At 39.7% G+C, this 20371-nt stretch overlaps 1 protein-coding gene across 1 annotated transcript in view; it reads left to right on the forward strand.

The window, feature by feature from the left end:
- ZNF521 (zinc finger protein 521) overlaps positions 1-20371 on the forward strand; it is a 221555-nt gene that overhangs the window by 6890 nt on the left and 194294 nt on the right. The window contains exon 3 of the mRNA XM_009285634.1: positions 286-465. Within this exon, the coding sequence (XP_009283909.1) occupies positions 286-465 (180 nt within the window). The remainder of the gene's footprint in view (positions 1-285; positions 466-20371) is intronic.

The following is a 20371-nucleotide window of genomic DNA, read 5'->3' on the forward strand; positions in this document are numbered from 1 at the left end:
ATAAAATTGGCAAACCTAACATTGAAGCATGGAAGAATTGCTTGAGTGAGAAATGGAGCTGCATTTGTGGGAGTAGAAGGGAAATTCTCCTTTCAAGGAGATTAGAAAAAAATTAAGGAAAAAACCTCCTTTGCTTATTTAGCAATAAAATCTACAGTGTGCTGCAGGCTCGTGACAAATATGTTTCTTCTCATCATTACCACAAGAACCTATCCTGATTTTTTTTTTTCTTTTTAAAGGTTCTCTTCTTAGATGCCTGACGTCACGGTCTTGATTTTCTTTCAGACCCTAACTGTAAACTAGAAGACAAGGCAGAAGATGGAGAAGTGCTAGACTGTAAGAAAAGGCCGGATGAAGGGGAGGAGTTAGAAGAAGAAGCTGTGCACAGCTGTGACAGCTGCCTCCAGGTGTTTGAGTCACTGAGTGATATCACAGAACACAAGATTAATCAATGTCAACTGACAGGTAAACAATACTTACCACTTTGTGGTTTCGTGCACTGTTCTATTTCTGATTCCCATCCTCTGCTTTTGATCTCCCTGCTCCTTTCTCAGTTATTTTATTTTCCTGCACTTGAATGCTTGGGTGAAACCTTTATAAACAGATTCTGGGACAGGATTATACTGTAAATGGGGCACTATAAATTTCCTTCATACCGAAGGATGTATGGATAATTACTGTATTGTCACTGTATTTAAAGTGTTCGTTAGCTGTCTGTGCCTGGCTGCTGCGTGTATTTTCTAGATTCATACTGTACAGCTTTCCGTACTTTGCTTATACACGTATTTTCCTAAGTCACCTGTGAACGCAGAGAGTAAGTGGTTTGTAAGTAAGTAAGAGATTTGTAAGTGGGGTTTAGGTGCAGCCGCATAATGAATGAATTTGCACAATGGCATGTTGCAGATCTGGGCTGGATGTTGCCTTAGTCTAATCTGTTAACTACAAATGACTGTACAGTAATCAGTAACTGAAAGTTGAGAGGAATGAAGCAAATTGTTAGAGGGGAAAATAAAATCTCAGCTTCAGTCAAGGGGCAGAACTGAGCACTGATCAGATACTACTGAATTGAGCAGAGCTGGGTGAATGGACCTGTAGCCAAACCAGGTTCCTCTTTGAAATGATTGTAGACAGCCCCCTCACCTAGGAAACCACATGAAATCTGCTGAAGTAGTTTTGCCCTTTAGTTTTAGTAGGTCTTTTGATGGTACGCATCCAAATAGACTCAGTATCAACAGAAAGGCATTTTTATTTTTTATTAGATGGTACTTTAGTTTTAGCTTCTACAGCGTAAAATGTATTTATTGTGCAGTGCAGTTATGTTAAAAACCTTTCTGTATTATGACTTTGTAAACAAGGAAAGCCATCATTCCCATTTGAGAATGCTTTTAGAAAGTGTGCGTGTGCTCATGTTTGGAGAGCTTTCTGAGTTATTTTTGGTTCCAGTAAATCCATAGGCTAAGTCCTGGCAGGATGACATAAAAGTCAAGTAGCAGTACTGCTCTTGAGGACGAAGTGTGAAAAGAAGGTGAGCAGAAGAGGAATAAGTGGGCAGTAGCAGAAGGAAAGTTGAGGAAGTAATGTGAATTTGTCAAATGGTTTTAATTCCAACTTCAAATTATGGAAGATGAAAATCTGCTGCAGCAAGAAATGTTTACTTTTATTAATATATTGCTTTGCCTTTTCTTGCCTGTAAAATGTTTTTCTAACTTCAGATACAGTCAGTTCTGCCATTCCCTAATCACTCCTACAAACTTCTAGAATATTTGTCTATATTGCTCATGGTTTCTGTCAGTATGGATATTCTCTCCTGACTTTAAAAAACTTAATGTTTTTCTCTCCTTTTCTTCATACCTCTCTTCTTTCTATGCTGAAAAATTAGTGGCTTTAGCTTGTCTCTTCCTTCCCTCTCCCAGGAAGCATTCCCCCTGCCCCGATCCTCTGGATCTCCCCTTTACTGCCTCAGATCCCATCTATTCATCCTTGTTTTTTCACCTTGATCTGATATGGTTGTTTCTCCTTTCTGGTTAGTTAGTTGCTGCCCACCCTCCCAACTTCTACCAACTGGTTTCTCTGCTTTAAAGCTGCAAGCAGAATGCACCAAACAGTGTGTGCACAGTTGGGTTGAGAAACTGAAGAAAAGCAGGTGGGGGAGCAGTAAGTAGGAAGAGTCCCAGAGAACTGCTCCTGAACACAGCAGTTCTTGCTGAGAGTTGTGTTGCTAAATGAGAGTGAAAACAAGTACACTGGATTAGTCAATTAGGGGTGCATGTGTAAAGGCAGGAATACATCTATGATGTCAGAGGATGGGGGAATGAAAATGAATCTTGAAGGAAATTTTTTAAGTTCCTAAAAATACCTTTGCCTCTCTTTCAAGGAAACTTGTGGTAGTGAATGGGTAGAGATTGTACTGTTTGAAAGCTAATGAAGTGAACAAAAACCTAAACTGCACATCCTTCTGGACTACCAAGTTGACAAAAAGCCAACTGTCCTCTGTTTCTGAATATAAATGACAAAAATACACCCTTAAGTTGAGAGAGGGACCTGGATGGAATGGCCAGAGTTGAGGATTTCTTTCTCCCGCAAAAAAGTACTAAACAGGTGGTTAGTGAGGTGAATTCAGTGCAGGGTCCTAAGCTGCATGTATGGCCTAACACTAAGGATACAACATTTAGGAAAACCTCATCATTTTAGATTATTTTTAGTTAATCAGTGACAAACAGTTGACAGACAAGCAGCTTACCTTTCTATTCTGGAGCACAATATATATTTGACAAAAATAAAGTTTGCTTTTAGCATTTTAGGCAAGCTCCCTGGACTCTTGCCTTTCTCTTGGACTTCCACCAGTGCCTTTGGGTGCCACACTCAGATACAAAGTTTTCAAAAAAAGTATTACCATGGAGGGGCGGTTACACCTCCCTTTCTCATCACAGTCTTCTGACGTGACAGGGTGTTACGAAATTGCTCTGGTTGTCTCCTTTTGGAGGAGTCCCAATGAAACTAGTAGACACCCTAAGGTATTTGTCTGTCACTAATGAAAGGCAAGAGGTTTACCAAAATTGAATTTCTTCTACTATATTCTGTTGTTTGGGTCAACTGTGTTCTCTCTGGAGGAGGGCAGAGTGTATCATCTATCCTGATGTATGATCTTTCCTATCTGGGCCTCATCTCAGGTACTGAAGAGTTATATAAGTTGTCCATTATGTAAAAATGCCAGGACTGTCAGCCTCTGAAGTTCACATTTGAGTTCTGAAGCCCCCCAAACCCTGATTTTTCAGATGGCTGAGCCAGCTGCAGCTTGTCTGGATTTTACTGAGCTTTGGAGGTGCTCTGTAAGATGCACAGGGAGCTGCACTGCAAGAATTTATGAACTGTGCATGTTGACCCAGTTGCAGGGTCATTTTCTATACAGTTATACTGGGTAAAATCAACAATTACGGTGATGGAACAAACAGAATGGCAAAACGATGGCTTAAGACAACCCTTTTGTAAAACCCTGAGTATGAAACATGAGAGTTGAGTGTCATAGTGTCTTGACTGCCCCTAATTCTACCAACCTTGTAACATGTTTGAGAATGGGGCTTGCCACTGTAGGTTCTCAAATTGATACTGGGGTTTCTAGTTTTTGCATTTGAAAATGTTAGATGAGTTCTTCTGAAGCTTGGACACTTCAGTGGAAGAAGTAAAATTACTTTATTGAATCTTCATTCTGCACTTTCAACCAAAGACAGGAAGGGGGAGAAGGGAGCTGGTTTATTAAACAGTGGTCCCAATCTCTCGAAGTGTCAGTCACCCCCACCTATTCAGAGGATAGTGGAAGATGAGAGCTACTTATAACTCTGTGAGATTTAGCTCTCAGGATCTTGAATTGCTGTTCTCTTGTAGATTTTTTTCAAAGGAGAAGAAAAAAGTTCTCCCCAACTGGTTCCTTCCTGTAATCTGTTGTTTGAATTGAAGTCGTGTTCTTTTTCTAGAGGAGGGCATAGCTGCTCTTTTATCCTAATGTGTGCGCTATTGATCTTTTCAATTTGGGTCTGATCCAATATCCATTGAAGTCAATGAAAAGATTCCCATTGACTTCAATGGGGGATGGAACAGGCCCTTCATGAGCTATTTAGTAATATTTTTTGCTATCATCTGGAATTCTTGTACTGAAGCTTTCTCTGAAAAGGTGATGATTTATTTATGTTAATTGCTGACAATTCCTGTGATGTTTGTGGAATACAGATAATGGATAAATGGGGGAAAAAGTCCAAAAAAATTCTTTGCAATACTTGTAACCGTGGGCAGATAAGATGGTGACGTGTATTAATTTAGTCATTACAAAAGATTGGCAATAAAAATATGGATTTAATAGTATTTCTCTCTGATGTTAATGCTTTTCTCACTCTATCCTTCCTGCAGCATTTCTATTTAATAACTCATGAGCCACTTGCATATTGTCATCCTCTAAGTTGTGTATATAAGTAAAGGATCCAGTTAGCATGACTATGAACCTGATGTCCTTCTAGTATACATCAGTTTGGATCTCACTGTAGGAGCATGCATGCAGGATCAAATGTGGTGCACCACTGATAAATCCTCAACTGCACCTTCTCTCCTTCTGCCAACAGGAAAAGAAACTTAACCTTTTCCAGTGCTGCTGTATATGCTGTTGGTGGGGCACAATTTGTCAGACACTCTCCCAATCTTCTCCTGCTTGACTTACAATCTCTTCTCCCTGCACAGTGCTTCGTGCTGCTTATTTCACCTTTCAGTCCAAACCCTCAGGGATCGTACTCTTATGAAGTCTCCCCTGTATATGTGAGAACTGCCTCTCTGCTGGCTGACTCTTGTGTTCAGAGGCATTCAGCTCAAGCTTGGTTCTCTTGAAGATCCTGTAGGTCACTTTGGCATCAGAAGTCTCAGTCATAACCAGAGTAATACTAGAAAAAGGAGCATCCTATGGTGCTGCCTTGCTTGCAGCCAAACATGCAGTGAACATGCCAGTCTAGTTGGCTGAGTTGTTGAATAACTCAACAGCAGTGGAGGTGCTGGTACACAAGACTGCCATCCTCCACCTGAATGTCAGTAGACCTAGTGTGTGTTACATGACTTCCCTGCTAGCCCCATTGGCATCACAGGCTGTAAAAGTTGTCTGAAAGCAGGCTACTGAATCATGTGCAGCAGTCCTAGCTTCAAGGCTAAGGGTGTTCTGAGGCAAAAGAAATGAGCTATTTCTCCATTGGGGATATTTATTTTGCCTTTAGGTGATCAGGTAGACCTAGTTTTATGCTTTGGGCTCTAGCTTAGTGCTAGAACTTGACAGGTTGAGTAAGTATGTCAGGCAGAACTGAGAGCCATTCATGTTATTCCCTAAGTTGTTTCTGATGTTGGAAAGGTTACTGGCTATAGCTGTGTGTCCCCTGCCAATGAGGAGATGCAGTCCTGCCCTCTAGCCCTGCTCAGAGATTCCTCTCGCATGCCATCTGAAAATAATTCCAGCAGATATATTGGGGACCAGTCGTTCTGAGTGCTGTTCTCCATCAGCACTGGAGTATCACTAGGCTGGGAACTTCTAGATAAGTCAGTATTTCTGTGTTTCCAGTTATGACCAAAATTAATTCTCATGGATCTCATCCTCCTGTGTGGTTGAGAAACACCTTCTTGCATGTCAAGAAATAAGAGGTTGTGCTACCTAACAGCTTCACAGACAGCATGTGCCACGAGTAATCATGGACTTACCAAATGGGAGGTAATAGAGATCCCACTATAATGGTTTCCTTCTCTTGCCTCTTTTCTCTTCTTCCTAGTGCCCAGGAATCTTTCATCTTTCTGAATGAGTTGGTAATGCCAGGACCATCTCCTTCACTGGAAGACTTGAAAACTTTCCAGGGGATTTTGTCCCAAAGGATGTATGCTGTGCACAGTGAGACTACAAGATAAATCTTGTGAGCACTTGGCGTTGTCATGCTTTGATATCCTAGCTAGAATTGCTCTTCTTGCTAGCAAAAGAATCCTAGAGCTGGCCAAATATATTGCAGATCTTGCCATTGTTTTTTCAGTTTCCACTATCTGTGTGGAGAAAAGATACATGGCAACGGTCCTTGGTCATTTCTGCAGTACAGAGAAAAATCTGAGCTTGATGAAAGTGCTTCTGAGGACAAGGACCCTAAGAAGTTAAATCTATGATGCACCAAAAGCATATTTATCTGCCTCATTGCAGTTAGTGGCACACAGCCAAGCACTGTTTGCCAAGTACAGTTACTTCACTTGAGAGAGTCACCCTGTTTCTCTTGAGAATTCCTGCACCAAGGACTGCGTATGGATTTTACATTAAATAGTTATTGAATGAAAGACAAACAGTGTTTGGACTGGGGACTTGAGCTTAGGCCTCTCTTTTTCCTTAGAGGGCTTCCCAGTTGCTGTACTAGAGAGACATGCTTCTACTTTTCCATTTGCTTTGGACCACAAACTTCTGACTTCTTTTCCACAAAATGACATTCTGTTTGACTGACACAGTGGAAAGCAGACCCTCTCCTCCAGTTTCCTGTCCCAGCCGACACACATGGTAGTTCAATGTGCTTCTTTGAGTTTGCAAGTTGTGGACTCGCATCCTTTCAGGATTACGTGGTCTAAGATATATGGCTACCCATATCTGCAACTCCAAATCCTTGATGTTTGGGGAAAAGGGAGAATAGGGTGGTAACTACAGCCTCTGTCTCCAAAGAATCATAATTTTGAATTCAGAGAGCAGTGTAAAGCCTGTCAGTGGACTTGGATGGAAGATTTATATGCATTACAGAATGGCCAAGGTCTGCTAAAATAGTAGCAATTTGGAGAATCTGCCATACAGAACTTCATATGCAGAACTACATGCTCCTAGGGGGGGTAGATGAAGGTCTTGATAATTGCATTCTTGGATTTTCATATCAAAATTTCTGTATAAATACTTCTATAGGTAGCTTGGTACTGCTCAGATGTGGAGGGAACTTGTATATGCTGGAGCTGAAAGCTGTGAAAGTAGGCTGCATAGCATTCTTGCTGTTCTTCAAAACCCCTGTGCTTACCTTGAGAGACAGTAGATCCATGATGAACAGCCAACGTGGGCAAGGAGGCATAAACTCCTCCCCCTTTTGCTTGGAAACCATTAATCTCTGCTCTTGAGGTTGTTAATCAGTCATAAAACCAGTAGATCTTCACCTCCTGGGTGTTTTAAAAGCAGCCTGTTGCACTTCCTGAGTTGTCTGTCAGTGACCCCTTGTAAATGAAAGCAGCTGATGTCTGTATCATGGAACTGTTATTCTTGACTCGGGGAACCCCCGTAATAAACCTGTTCATGAGCATTAATTGTAAATGCCAGAACTCTTGTTCTGTTGGGAGGTGGGAGAGGAAGCAAGTGGTGGTGTCTTCCAAGGGGCTTTGAGTGCTTCCTGTGTATCTTTCATTGATATTTTTTTCCTCAGTTTTGCTTCCTATTTTCCTCTTATTCTAGCCTGATTTTCCATCACTAGAAAAGGCAGGTGATTCTTTTAGCACATACTGGCAAGGATAGCTTTGGTTGGCTTATCTACTTATCTCCCACCATAATGGCAAGATACCGGATCAGACCCGGTGTCCCTGGACCAGTGAGGAAACCGTTGCCTCTCTGAGTACCATGGACAGAGACGCCTCCTTGCTGGCTCAGGAAGTCCTGGTCTGCAGCAGAAACCACTCAACTGGAGACTAGTTCTCTCATTGGCAAAGGGGTTTGGTGTAGGCAGCCCCAGTGCCAGGGTTACCAGGTCTAGTTCTTGGTATAACCGCTTCTCAACTGCCTTTTACATTTAAATAATCCAGCATCATATATGGGGCTCTTAGGGCTCATCTTGCAGCAATCTATGCCTTACTGGGCAAATGGAATATGGCAGCAGAGTTTGGCTAAAGTGCTGTTACATACACCAAGGTATCTGCTCCTGTCTGGAACATGAATCCAGTCATCCTGGGACTTGGTCATCACACATTTGAACCATGCTTTTGATCACTTCTGCTCAAAGTTTCTCAAGTAAATACACTTTCACTGAAGATAAGGAATGAATATTGAGGACAACAGTACACTGTTTTGCAGGTTAAAAGACCCCCTGTGCCTGTCACCCAGAGCCTGTTTTTCAGCATGTACTCAAAGGTTTATGTAAACAATATACCTTACTTCAGTGTCTTCTTCCCAAGTCATGCTCAGCAGTAGGACTTATGGCCGTAGTCCTAAGCTATACCAGAGGACATATATATGTGGTGCTTTTTTTGGACGTAGGACTGTGAAAGCGTCAATTAGGCATCCCTGACGTGCCATTGTGGGTGAGTGAGAGCATTAGGCTCTGGGAGGGGCCACAATAACATTATAAATAGTTCCTCTTCTGGCTTTGGTATTTTGTGGTTACCAAGCTAGCTCTACATCATCGTCCGTGTCTCCAAGCACTGACTTGCCCAGCTCCCTAGCTTTTTCAGACTTAGTTCAAGTGCCTCCCTGTCACTCTGTTGAAAATCTGCCCTAGCTACATCCAGAACTTTGCTTTATTACATTGACAGTCTGTTGCTCCATTTATTTATAGCCACTGCTGGGTGTTCTAAAGGTCAAGCCGTTTCCTCACAGAGCATTTCCAAATGGGCAGTACAGGGTATCTCTCTGTGTTACCGTTTGGCTACTGTGTCTTTCCCATTGAATATTAACTTCGCTCTCCCAGTGCTTGAGTGACATCTCCTGCCTGTTTCAGAAGACGGTCCAATTTCTGAGATCTGCCAGGTGATGACATGAGGTAATCCACTGACCTTTATCAGGCATTGTGTGGAGGACATAACTGCCAGAGCTCATTCCAGTTTTGGGAGAGCAGTACTATAATCACTATTTGATCTATGCGGCTGAAATTCCTAATTCTCATTGTCCAAGGAAGACGGTTGCCTGCAGGGAAGAGAAGGGAGGGGGCAGGGGGAATCATCAACACTGGCACATATGTGAAGAAGAAAAAATAGTCATTACTTACCCTATGATAACTATGCTGCTTCCAATTACTGTTGTAATCAATATGGATCCTGTGGCCAAGCTTGTCTTGCTTTTCACAGTCCTCAGTAATACAGACTTTGAATTGTAAAGCTGCCGCTGATACAGGGTCATAGCTACCCTGACCTTTACCCAGTACAATGGGAATTCATGTGTATGAATCTAATAGACACACTATTAAAAATAAAATGATGATTGTCTTGCAAGTATGCACACATATACACCTATGGTCTGTATTGACTACAGTGTTTCAGAGAATCAGTTACTGTAGAGTAAATACCTGTTGTTTATTCTATGCTTCTATTTTACTGGAATATTTATAATATATTGTCAGTGTATTACAAAATGGGTCTTGTTGCCATGACTAAATGGCAAATTTAGTTCTAAAATACTTTTCTTGAAATACTTGCTGTTTTTATTATTGGTGCTTGCTTTAATTACCATTTAGAAATGAACGGAATGGGAGGTACAACAGATTATTATTACTTATATGTTCAGTAGTTAAATTCATAGCTTGAAAGCCAAATGTAACAAAATGCCCCACAGCTCTTTAACACTTTGCTTAATACAGTTGTAGAAGAACCTTAATTCATGTTTATACAATCAGCTGTAGAGTGTTAAGGCTTCCGGGTGATGTGGTAGTTCACTAACACAACACCTATATGGGCTCAGTTTATCCTCTGAAGCATCATCTGGAGGGTGTAGAAAAACCCACTTTTTATGAAAACAGAGAATTGTTGGAGGGAAAAGGTCCTTAAAGACATTCCAGTCCCTGCCTGGTCTTGGTGTAATAACCTGAGATGGCTGTAAAATTACTTCCACTCCCATACTGTGACTCTTGTTTGTTAGAGGGAATAGGGTTAAGACAGAGAGAAGGGATATCTTAATTCACCCAGGGTGTTCTGAGCTATACCTTGTGCTTTTTGAGAAAGACACCTATTGTATTGAATACTCTGTTGTGGAAATCCACTGTGATGTTCAGATAGAAATTTAGCACTGGCACAGGGTGCTGCACCTATGGAAAACAGTGGAACCTGCAGTCCCTTTTACTAAAGCTCCTCTGTTTTTTACAAGATACCAGATATGCCATTAATTCCAACTGTTCTTCCAAAATGACTGATAGTTGAGGCAAACTCTTTCTTAATGTGAACCCTTAATATTCCTAATTTTATATCCCTGGACTTGTACTAAGAGGTCATAGTCCTTAGCTGGGGATATCATTTGGGAATGCTGTATTGTAACTGAGATCTATGACCTCTTAATAAGCATCAGGAGAAAGAGATGGGGATCATTCTACAACATGCCCTCGGGGTACTTTCCCTTCAAGAAGGCAAGCTGGAACTGCTCAACTTTTTTCTTTCTTTCAGTTTTTTACCTTCAGGGGGAAATTGATCGATTTGGAGATGATTATTCCATAATCTCTGAATTTTTCTCTTCTACACTGCAATGGGAACTCCTTGAAGTTTAAAGGGGTTGTGTCTCCTGTGTGCACTGTGGAATGAACCCAAGGAGTTTATGGGGACAGCGGTTCTCTTAGCACAGTTAGTGTAATAGTAGGCAAGTTTGGAACTAAAATACCAGGAGTGTCTGTGGACAGAAAAGGGTAAATTTGTTATTAAATTTGGCTGACTAAGCATGATCACTTCTCTCAATGGATGCTTCATTTGGGATTTATTTTTGGGGAGAAAGTGGGGTTTCCCAGAAATGTGGATGTATTAAAGACATGGTAGAACTGAGAGTTATCATGGTGAATTGAAGCAAACTAGAAAAGGTGAACTGGCAGTCGACTTCTAAAAAACTCAAACTTGACAAAGAGTATTTGACACAGATTTAATAATGACATGAAATGCTGGAACTTTATCTGTGAAATTTTGGTTTAAATTTACTCTTAATAATGTTGTCAAAATCATGTTAAGTTTATACATATACAAGTAAAGTGATTTAATATTTTTGTCTGTAATATTTCCGAAACACATAAAAGGCAGTAAATTATTTTGCCTGTATGTAAACAAGGAAAGCATGCTTTCAGGACAGGGTATAAACTGGAGTGCTTCAAAATGTCCTTTGAAATAGAATTCTACGTAAGATAGTGCCATAGATTGGCACTTGGTCGATATGTATAATATATGGGAATTAATTTTAAATTTCATAAAAATACCTGTCACTGGTTTATTACGTCCCTCAGCGTGACCAGAACTGGTGTCTCTCGTTTGTTTTACTGCTGGATCCCAGCAGGAAGTGCAGTCTAATGACTGAAGGAAGGTTGGGTGACTCATGCGGGGGAGGCTGGAGAAGGGTCAAGTTTTTCAAGTACTTTGCAAGCCTTCTACCAGCTGTAAAAGCAAAGCATAGGGAAATGAAACGGCAGTTGCTAATTTACCTTTCTCTGACAAATGCAGGCTTCAGCATGAGTGCATAACACATCAGTTTTACTGTTAACACATTAATTAACATCAATAATTTTTCATATGTATGTGTTTATTTCTTATGGCTATTATCTGACTTCACTATGTGGCCAGAACTGATGCTCGGATTTTTGCAGAACACTGAGCATGTTTGATCTTTCCTGTAAATTCAGTTTCTAAGCAACACATCCTTTGTCCTGAACTATTTTAATATGTCAATAACTGTAGGTTTCTGTACGATTCTAATTATTCTTCTAAACTGCATCTGAAATACTTAAAACAGTTTTAATATTTGCTTTTTCTGTTATGTTATGATTAGAATATTTTGCATTACAGGACAATCTTTCCTTCACTAGGCATCTGTGTAGCCTGACTGGAGAATGTTTTTTGATTTATGTCCATCAGTTGTTGGCTGTAATCTTTGCTTTACTGAAACCAATGGAAATGTCATTATTATGTTTGTTGAGGGCAGGATTTCTACTAGTGAGTTCAAATTCTCATTCGATTGTATTATTGCTCTCAGGATTCTTCTCCGTGGCACTCAGATCTCTGCCTTTCTAACACTCTTTATCATTTCAAAATAGTCAGCGCTTAACAAACTTATTTCCAAATAGCACTTCCTAAACAACTGACAGGCTGTGGTGTTAACCCTATAGTTGCAAGCAGTTTCCCATGGCAGGTTAGTGTGAAAGTAGAAAAGCTTCCCTTGTCTGCCATGATAGCAGGTGCTCTCAAAAGCAAAGGCTGAGAAAATGGAAGAATGCAGTTTATCTTGTTAAAATTAGATTCTGCCTCTTTTGTGACCCTCTCCACCTGTCATTGTCTTTGATTTTTCTCGTTATTTGGTATGCTTATTCTTGCTACTGAGGCTCTAGTTTTCTGTCCTTGTTATCTTTATACTTTCCATTCTCTTACTGAGTGTTTCTGGAGGTGTGCTTTTATTTCTATTGCCTTTTCCACTATCAGCAGGTCAGGTATCCCTGCAGCTCTACCTGTGGCTGAGAAGAGTGGAGATGGTTTTCTCTAGTGTTGGAGTATCCCACTGCTTCTCTCCTTCTTGTCTGTTCTCCCTCCTTTTTCACTCTTCACATTTCTACTGTTTGTCTCTGTTCCCTTTTTGCCTCTAGGGTCTCCAGAATAGTGCTACTATTCCTGTTGGGTACTTCAGCAAGAATAGCAGACTGAAACTCACTCAGTATACTTAGTTTCATTCTACAGCCTCTGCTGGACTTGATGATGCTTTTTACAGGAACCAGGAACATAGATGCAATCTCAGGTCTACAGCCCATCTTGTTATTTGCACAGTCATCCATTGCAACAGTCTCATTCTTGATTTGATCACTTTTTGATCATTTTTATAAATGCTCCAGCTTTTGTGTAATGTTTCTTTAGGAATATACCATAGCGGATACCACTGAAAGTATCACAAGAACTTCCCAAGTGGTAGGAACATTTGCCCCTCATAGCATGGGGCAAAAGAGTGTTTGGTATTCCACAGAGCGTATGTTTTTTGTCATATCAGTGCAGGCATAGCTGGCCCTGATTTATTGTTGAGGGTGAGTTTGTGTATACTAAGTTGGCTTAATGAGAGGCTATAGCCTTTTCTATTGCATTGCAGTTACTGGACAGTGCCTGAAGTGCTTCAAAATTACTTGTGCAGTTCTCCTCTATGGGCATGGAAAGAAGCCCAATACAAATTAAAGGCTAAATTCTACCTATTGCAAAATTCATAGGCTTGGATACGAAATCAAAGAGAATCTCTGTATGCTGTGAGTCCCACAGATTTTTTCATACAGTGTTTTTGAAACCGCACCTCAGTTAGTGGATCTGATGCTGTGAGGGTGGTGAAAGGGGCTAGCAGATGTAACTGATTAATAAATACATGTTCAGTGTGTCAGTATTGTTCTTTGCATGTGGGGTAAACCTTATATTTGATAAGCCTGTAAGAATTGCACAATGCCTTTCATTCTCTATGCTCTGAATCTTTTTTGCAACTATTTATCTACAATACCATGAAACGTAGCCAGCTTTGCAGAAGACAGCAGCTAAGACCCATGAGACATAGTAGGGGGAGACAGGAAACTCTGGCCAAGAATAATGTGGCAAACCTCCTGGTCTTCTGAAAAATGCCACAGGATCTCTGCTGTGCACAAAAAGCAGATTGCACTGCAACTTTTAAGATGCGAATGGGTGGATTATTCCACACATGCATTGCCAAAAAATGGCTGATGCTTTGTTTTTCAGGTGAGTAGTACTCATGGGAGTTCTGTGTTTCAAAATGGTATGACTCTTCTTTGTCACTCCTTCGTTTCAGAGGTAACTGACAGCACAAGCTCTTTTACCATACACAGAGGGAGGCTGGCCCTGATAACCCAGCCATAGCTGTAGAAACTGTTCCGCATGCAAGGGCTGTCAGTCCCACACGATTCTGAATCATGGGGTCGAGGAAGCAGCTCAGGGTAGTGTTTAACCCTAAAGTCATATCCTGGCCCTCCCTTTTCTCCTTAACCTCTGTTCTCTGGGAGCTCTAGCACAATATTTTGACTTGTGAGCCCAGAGAGTTGACTGTGTGGCAGACACTTAAGGTAATTATGGGCTTACTTATACATTTTACTGTCAAATTACGTAATTTTCGATAGAGGGCATAATGTATGCTTTCTAATACACACTCGTTGAGGCTTGGGGTTCTGCCTCTTATTAGATAGCTTAAAAATCAAACCACGTGTTGTAACAGACCCCACTACAATTGCCGTAAAATGCGTGCAGCATTCCTCCCTTTCCTTCCATAACGTTCTAGGATGTATAAATACAGGATGCTCTGTGGAAGAAAAGTTTGGATTTGAAATCTTCTACTGTAATATGTGGAATGTGTTTACTAAACTGTGGAAGCTATTAGGGGTACAGGAAATGTTGTGTATTTAGGTAGTCAGTATGCTCTTAGTGAATTGAGACATGGAATAATCATTCTTCCATCAGCCAAGTGTAGTAAATGTGGTTTGCAATCCAAATGTTATTTGCATAGTTTATAGGCTTGCCAGCTATTCTCTTAACAATGAAGTATATAGTTTTATCAGAACTACATGCCTACTTCTGAGGAGGGGGAATGGGAAGAGCAGAGAACGACACCTTTTACAAACAAATGAAAAAGAAAATTAATTAGTTTGCTATTGACTAAAAATAAGTTTTGATTATACATCGCAATTGCATTTGGTGACACTGGAACTGAAGAAATTTTACTTCAAGTGTAAAAATGGTTCCTAACATTTCCTCTACTCCTATGGAAGTGTCTTTTTTTGGATGGAGAAGAAAGATATTTTTCAGCAAGCATCTTTTCTATAAAAAGATGTTGCAACTTTTGACTGGCTCTAAGTTGTTCATTATAGTATCCTGTTTCTCCTTCTTATATATTGCTTAAAATGCTGGATAAAAGATTATTCCTTCTTACTGCTTCTCAATAAGCAGTTAAATCATATTGAAAGAAGAGTCATTGTGAGTTAATTAGATAGCATATTAGCTTTTGGGACATGGCTCCAATATAGAACTCTTTAGTTGCCTTTTGTATAATAGTGTTTGCCCATACAGGTGTTGTATGTTAAAATTCCAACATGATTATGTTGCATGTTTCAATTAAAAATATACTTTGCAATTAGCATTTTTGCTAGCATTTCATCTATGAGAAACATGGACAATCGTCTTTTTTTTCCCCTCAAGAAACTGTACATCATCTCCTGGATCCAAAAAGTATCTATTTTTGTACGTGGATAGCTAGCCTACACTGGTGAAATGCTTCTAAAATAGCACATGTAACGTTATATTATTGTGTAAGTAAAGACTGTAGCATTCCCCTTTTCCAGACCTTATGAGCATAGTCAGGCGTGCCATATTTTAAGAAACACTAAGCCTGTCTGAGCAAAATGCCTGCAGGATCTCATACTTCTCCCCCTGTTTCTATTTTTTTTTTAAACATAGACCTGGCTCAGATTTATGTAGTTCATTTGAAGTTCATGCAGTGAGTGGATTAATCATTCAAAGACAGATAGCTAAATAAAGTTACGTTACCTTAAAATTTGCAACTCCAAAACTGATCTCATAAAATGAGTCCTCATATGTTCTTTGGCATGATTCTTCTGTACCCAGTCTGCACTCTTTTCTATGAGCTAGAGCAGGAAGGAGGAAAGAATAAAATTCCTATTTCCAGTCTGAGGCATGCTTGGTGACTTGTTTCCTCCCTGATATTTAAAATTAAACCCACTCACTAAGCCTACTTTCTTAGCATTACCAGAAGTACCACTGTTTTCTCTAAGCTGAGCAAGCATAAAGAAATTATTCCCAGACTGAAAGACAGTAAACTTCAGACTAGAATTTTCCTTTACAGAGAAAGGTAAGTAATTTCACAGAATATTAACCTTCTCCGCATTGCCTTATTATTCAAGGCCACGTCTTTCTAACTTCTTGTCTTCCCTCCCCACTTCTCATTTATTTTTAAAATTTCTTACCTTTCTTCCTTTCTGTATTACATTTGCTGAGAATACAGAAGACTCTTGTCCTGGTAGAAAGGGAAATGATGTAGCTGTGTATTTGATCTGCTGTTTTTTTAAACTAACTTAAAGAGTAGTAAAAATCTGAACATCAACGACTAATGTTTCTCACTTTCAGGACTTTTGTGTTATGATTATTTGCCTGTCCTTTCAGAAGATTCATAAATGAAAGAACAGACATGGTTATTCAATACAGATTTGAGGAAGAAACTGGGGAAATGATTATACTTGATTGCCGACAAGAAAATTAATGCAAGCCATTGCTCCCTCATGAAGAAAATAGGTTTAAAGTCCACTCATTTCTTCCATTGTTAAGCCATGAGTAGATTTTAAGCTATTTAAAATTACTGATCCTGAAAAGCCAACCTACATGAAAGAGGTTCAGAGAGTGCATAGTTGAACGTGGACGGGACCAGGTGAGAGTAGATGAGTTAGACAAATTGCCATCACTTTCCCAGACTGAGACAGTAAACTTCAGACTAGAATTTACCTTTACAGATAAAGGTAAGTAATTTCACAGAATATTAACCTTCTCCGCATTGCCTTATTATTCAAGGCCACGTCTTTCTAACTTCTTGTCTTCCCTCCCCACTTCTCATTTATTTTTAAAATTTCTTACCTTTCTTCCTTTCTGTATTACATTTGCTGAGAATACAGAAGACTCTTGTCCTGGTAGAAAGGGAAATGATGTAGCTGTGTATTTGATCTGCTGTTTTTTTAAACTAACTTAAAGAGTAGTAAAAATCTGAACATCAACGACTAATGTTTCTCACTTTCAGGACTTTTGTGTTATGATTATTTGCCTGTCCTTTCAGAAGATTCATAAATGAAAGAACAGACATGGTTATTCAATACAGATTTGAGGAAGAAACTGGGGAAATGATTATACTTGATTGCCGACAAGAAAATTAATGCAAGCCATTGCTCCCTCATGAAGAAAATAGGTTTAAAGTCCACTCATTTCTTCCATTGTTAAGCCATGAGTAGATTTTAAGCTATTTAAAATTACTGATCCTGAAAAGCCAACCTACATGAAAGAGGTTCAGAGAGTGCATAGTTGAACGTGGACGGGACCAGGTGAGAGTAGATGAGTTAGACAAATTGCCATCACTTTTCATAAGTAATTACTTGCAGTCAGAATCCTCTGCTTCATGTAGATAATTAGTATCTTCAATGTTTTCATCCAGAGAAAGGCATACAGCTTTTTTTTTTTTTTTAAATAATTTTGAACTTCCATTTTGCAATGACTGGTGAAGAAATACTGAGTGTCTCTCTCTTAAATCCTGTCTGTCTGGGGTTAACTCCCAATGTGACAGTACCTTTTTGCCTTAGGCCTTTGATGTATTTATCCTCACAGTGTCTCAGACAGGTTAGGAAGATCTAAGGGTACTTAAAAAAAATAAAAAAACGAACTTAATCACCTTTTAAGGTGAGATACACGTGCTTGCATCCAAAGTTGTGATCCCGAAACACTCTGTTCAGCTGTTACCCCCCCTAAAAGACACCTTTCTGGCACACTTAATGGTCTCTTGTCTCGGCCTGAGCCCAGAAGTACCACTGTTTTCTCTAAGCTCAGGAAGCATAAAGAAATTATTCCCAGACTGAAAAGCAGTAAACTTCAGACAAGAATTTAACTTTACAGGCAAAGGTAAGTAATTTCATTGAATATTAACATTCTCCACATTGCTTTGTTCTTTTGACCATCCCACAATCTAATGCTTTCCACTACTTCTTCCAGGCAATCACTGAAGGAAACTTTTGCATATGAGGTGAAATGGTATACCAGGGAATTGTTATTCAGGAAATGTTCCACTTCCAAATTTGGGGCATTAAGATGCACAGGTTATTTTAAAAGAAAAACTAACACACACAAAAGACATAATGATAACTCTACCTTACCTGTTCAGATTGTTCCTAAATAGCATCATGCGGTTAAAGTGCAGGAAAATGCTGCTGGAGATGCTCTGTTAGAGCTGCGAGGAATGGAGGATGTGAAGAGGAGGTTCTTTGTTCAGTGGTGTTGCATTTCTCACTATTCTTTGCCCCTTTCCCCTTGGCTTAGGTGGGGAATAGGAATATATGGCATTCCAGGATGAAATTACTTGTACAAAGCAGACCTACTAATTTAATTAGAATTGTAAGCTAGCCTTTTCCTTATACTAGTTATGCCAGCTAATACTGTTACAGAGAAGCAAGTCATGGTGCACGCATATACTACCAATCATTCTCATAACAGATTTCCATATAGCTATAATAGTACTGAACTGGTTTCCGTGTTGTCCTTTTCCCATGACAGATTATACCATTGTATTTGGGATACAAAGTGAATTCTTGTGACTCTGAATTTAGGGTTTGTGGAACCTAACTGGGAAGTAAGATCTGGAGGTATAAAACTTGCACCAACAGTGCTTTGCTACAAGGTTCTATATTGATTTAAACTACTGTGTCCTATCCATCAAAGCTTCTATTTCAGAAAACATTTTCTGGGAGTCTTTCTTTATGAAAAAGTATAGCAAGCCCTTAAACAAATTGCTACTATTTATAGAATTGTATTCAGAAGCATATGTTTTATTTGAGATCTCAAATACCTATTTCTGCTACTCCAAAGTAAAGGATGAGGCTTTAAAGATTAGAGGGCAACATCTGTTAACTCTGGCTGTTTTGCATATCTATATACCATATAAATTTGTTGAAATGATTTGAAAATAGGTATGCATAAAAGTATCCCCAATATTTAGTTTACTGACCATAATGTGCTACTCATTGAAACGAGATTATGACTTTCAAATGGATTTCCAGTCTAAGTAATTTTGCAGACGTGTAAAATGTCTTCTGTGGAAGAAATGAAAGGATGGCAAATCGTGTAAGTAAGGTGAAGTGGAGAACATGATTGCTAAAATCTTTAATTGCTGAATAAATATCTTAATAGCTGAAGGGATACAGAGGTGCCTGAGACCTGTGTCACTTTGCACTGAAAGCTAATAAAACAGTCCTCTGTTCCTCCACCTTCATCGCTGCTCCAGTATAATTTATGAAACTTAAAAGACTTAAATATTGGCATGAATGAATGTGACCAGACAACACAGTAAACAGGACTGTATCTCTGTGCTTTTAAGTGATGCTGCAAGCAGAACTAGTATCCAAAATGAGGGAATAGAACTCGAGATTTCAATGTAGTCACTTCAACATACACAAAGATTAACCTTTTCTCTAAAAGTAGTAGTTTGGCATTACTGTGGCAGCCTTCTTCGTCCTTTTATTTGCTGTTACTTATTGGTGTTTGCTAGAGCAAGTGAAGAAGTAAATACCTGAGGAAAGGACCTTGTGCTCAGTGTAACAATTAGATTAATTTGGGAACCTAAGCTGAATCTGTTCAGAAACTCTTAGTTCATAATATGCATGTCTACTGAAGTACAGGAAGGCTGAGCACAAGCAGAGAATGGACATTCAGGCCCCTGTATTGCTGATGTTACCCAGAATTTTCCATTGTGGTCTGGGTATCAAAAGGGAAGAGGGTGATGAAGAAGAAAAGCTTATTGCATAGGATGGAGTAGAATGGATCTCAGTGCAAAGATCCTTGCAGTAGTGAGCAGTAACTGTGTTTTGTCTGTATTGTATAGTATAATGCTATGCAGAGATAGTTTAGCTCTCTAAGTAAGAGGATTGTATTAACTTGTGAGCAAACAACTTCTCTTTCTCAGGGTGCTGCTTCGGTTCCAGGGCTGGCAAGATCCCCAGTAACTTGGGTATTTTATGTTTGCTTTAATGCACAGTGTGGATGTGCCAAGTCTGTGTATTTGATTTGTAAAGGACAGAAATGTACCGGTTTCCACTTATCTTGGTTGTTGATGTTGTATGTTGTCTGCATAGTGTGACAGTCCTTTCATAGAGTCAACTCTTTGTAATACGACTTTCTGTAGAAAACAGTAGCTTCACACCTGTGTCCTCTGAACTTGGCAGGTGACTGAATCCAGGAGACAGAGGCTTTCAATCACTGAAGGCAGAGGTGTAGTTAACTTCAAATGCATTGCTCAGCCTGTTGAATTTGTCTGTTCACTATTGGCTTGCTGTAAGTTAGGGGAGTGTACAGGTACCTTTCTGAACAGGGGAACGGAGTTCGGTCTGTTAGCCGTACTTCTGTGTGTCACACCCTCATTACAATGTGTTTCATTTTATATTCCATTTTTCCTTGTAAATTTGATCCTGTCAGTAGTTAAAACCAGGTAATTTGATCCAGAAATGATGTGAATCATCTATGGAGAATTGAAGCGTATGGAAATTTAACATGAGAGACCTGTCTTGCGCCTGTTTTTCTGCACCAGTATACAGTGACCCTAGAGGAGTTAAACAAGGAATTTTCTTTTGAAAGAGAAGGCAGAAATTCTGCATGGTATTAAGGAGAAAAGAGCCTCGGGGAG

This window comes from Aptenodytes forsteri, unplaced genomic scaffold (assembly GCF_000699145.1).
Source record: "Aptenodytes forsteri isolate BGI_AS27 unplaced genomic scaffold, ASM69914v1 Scaffold23, whole genome shotgun sequence".
Classification (NCBI taxonomy): Eukaryota; Metazoa; Chordata; class Aves; order Sphenisciformes; family Spheniscidae; genus Aptenodytes; species Aptenodytes forsteri.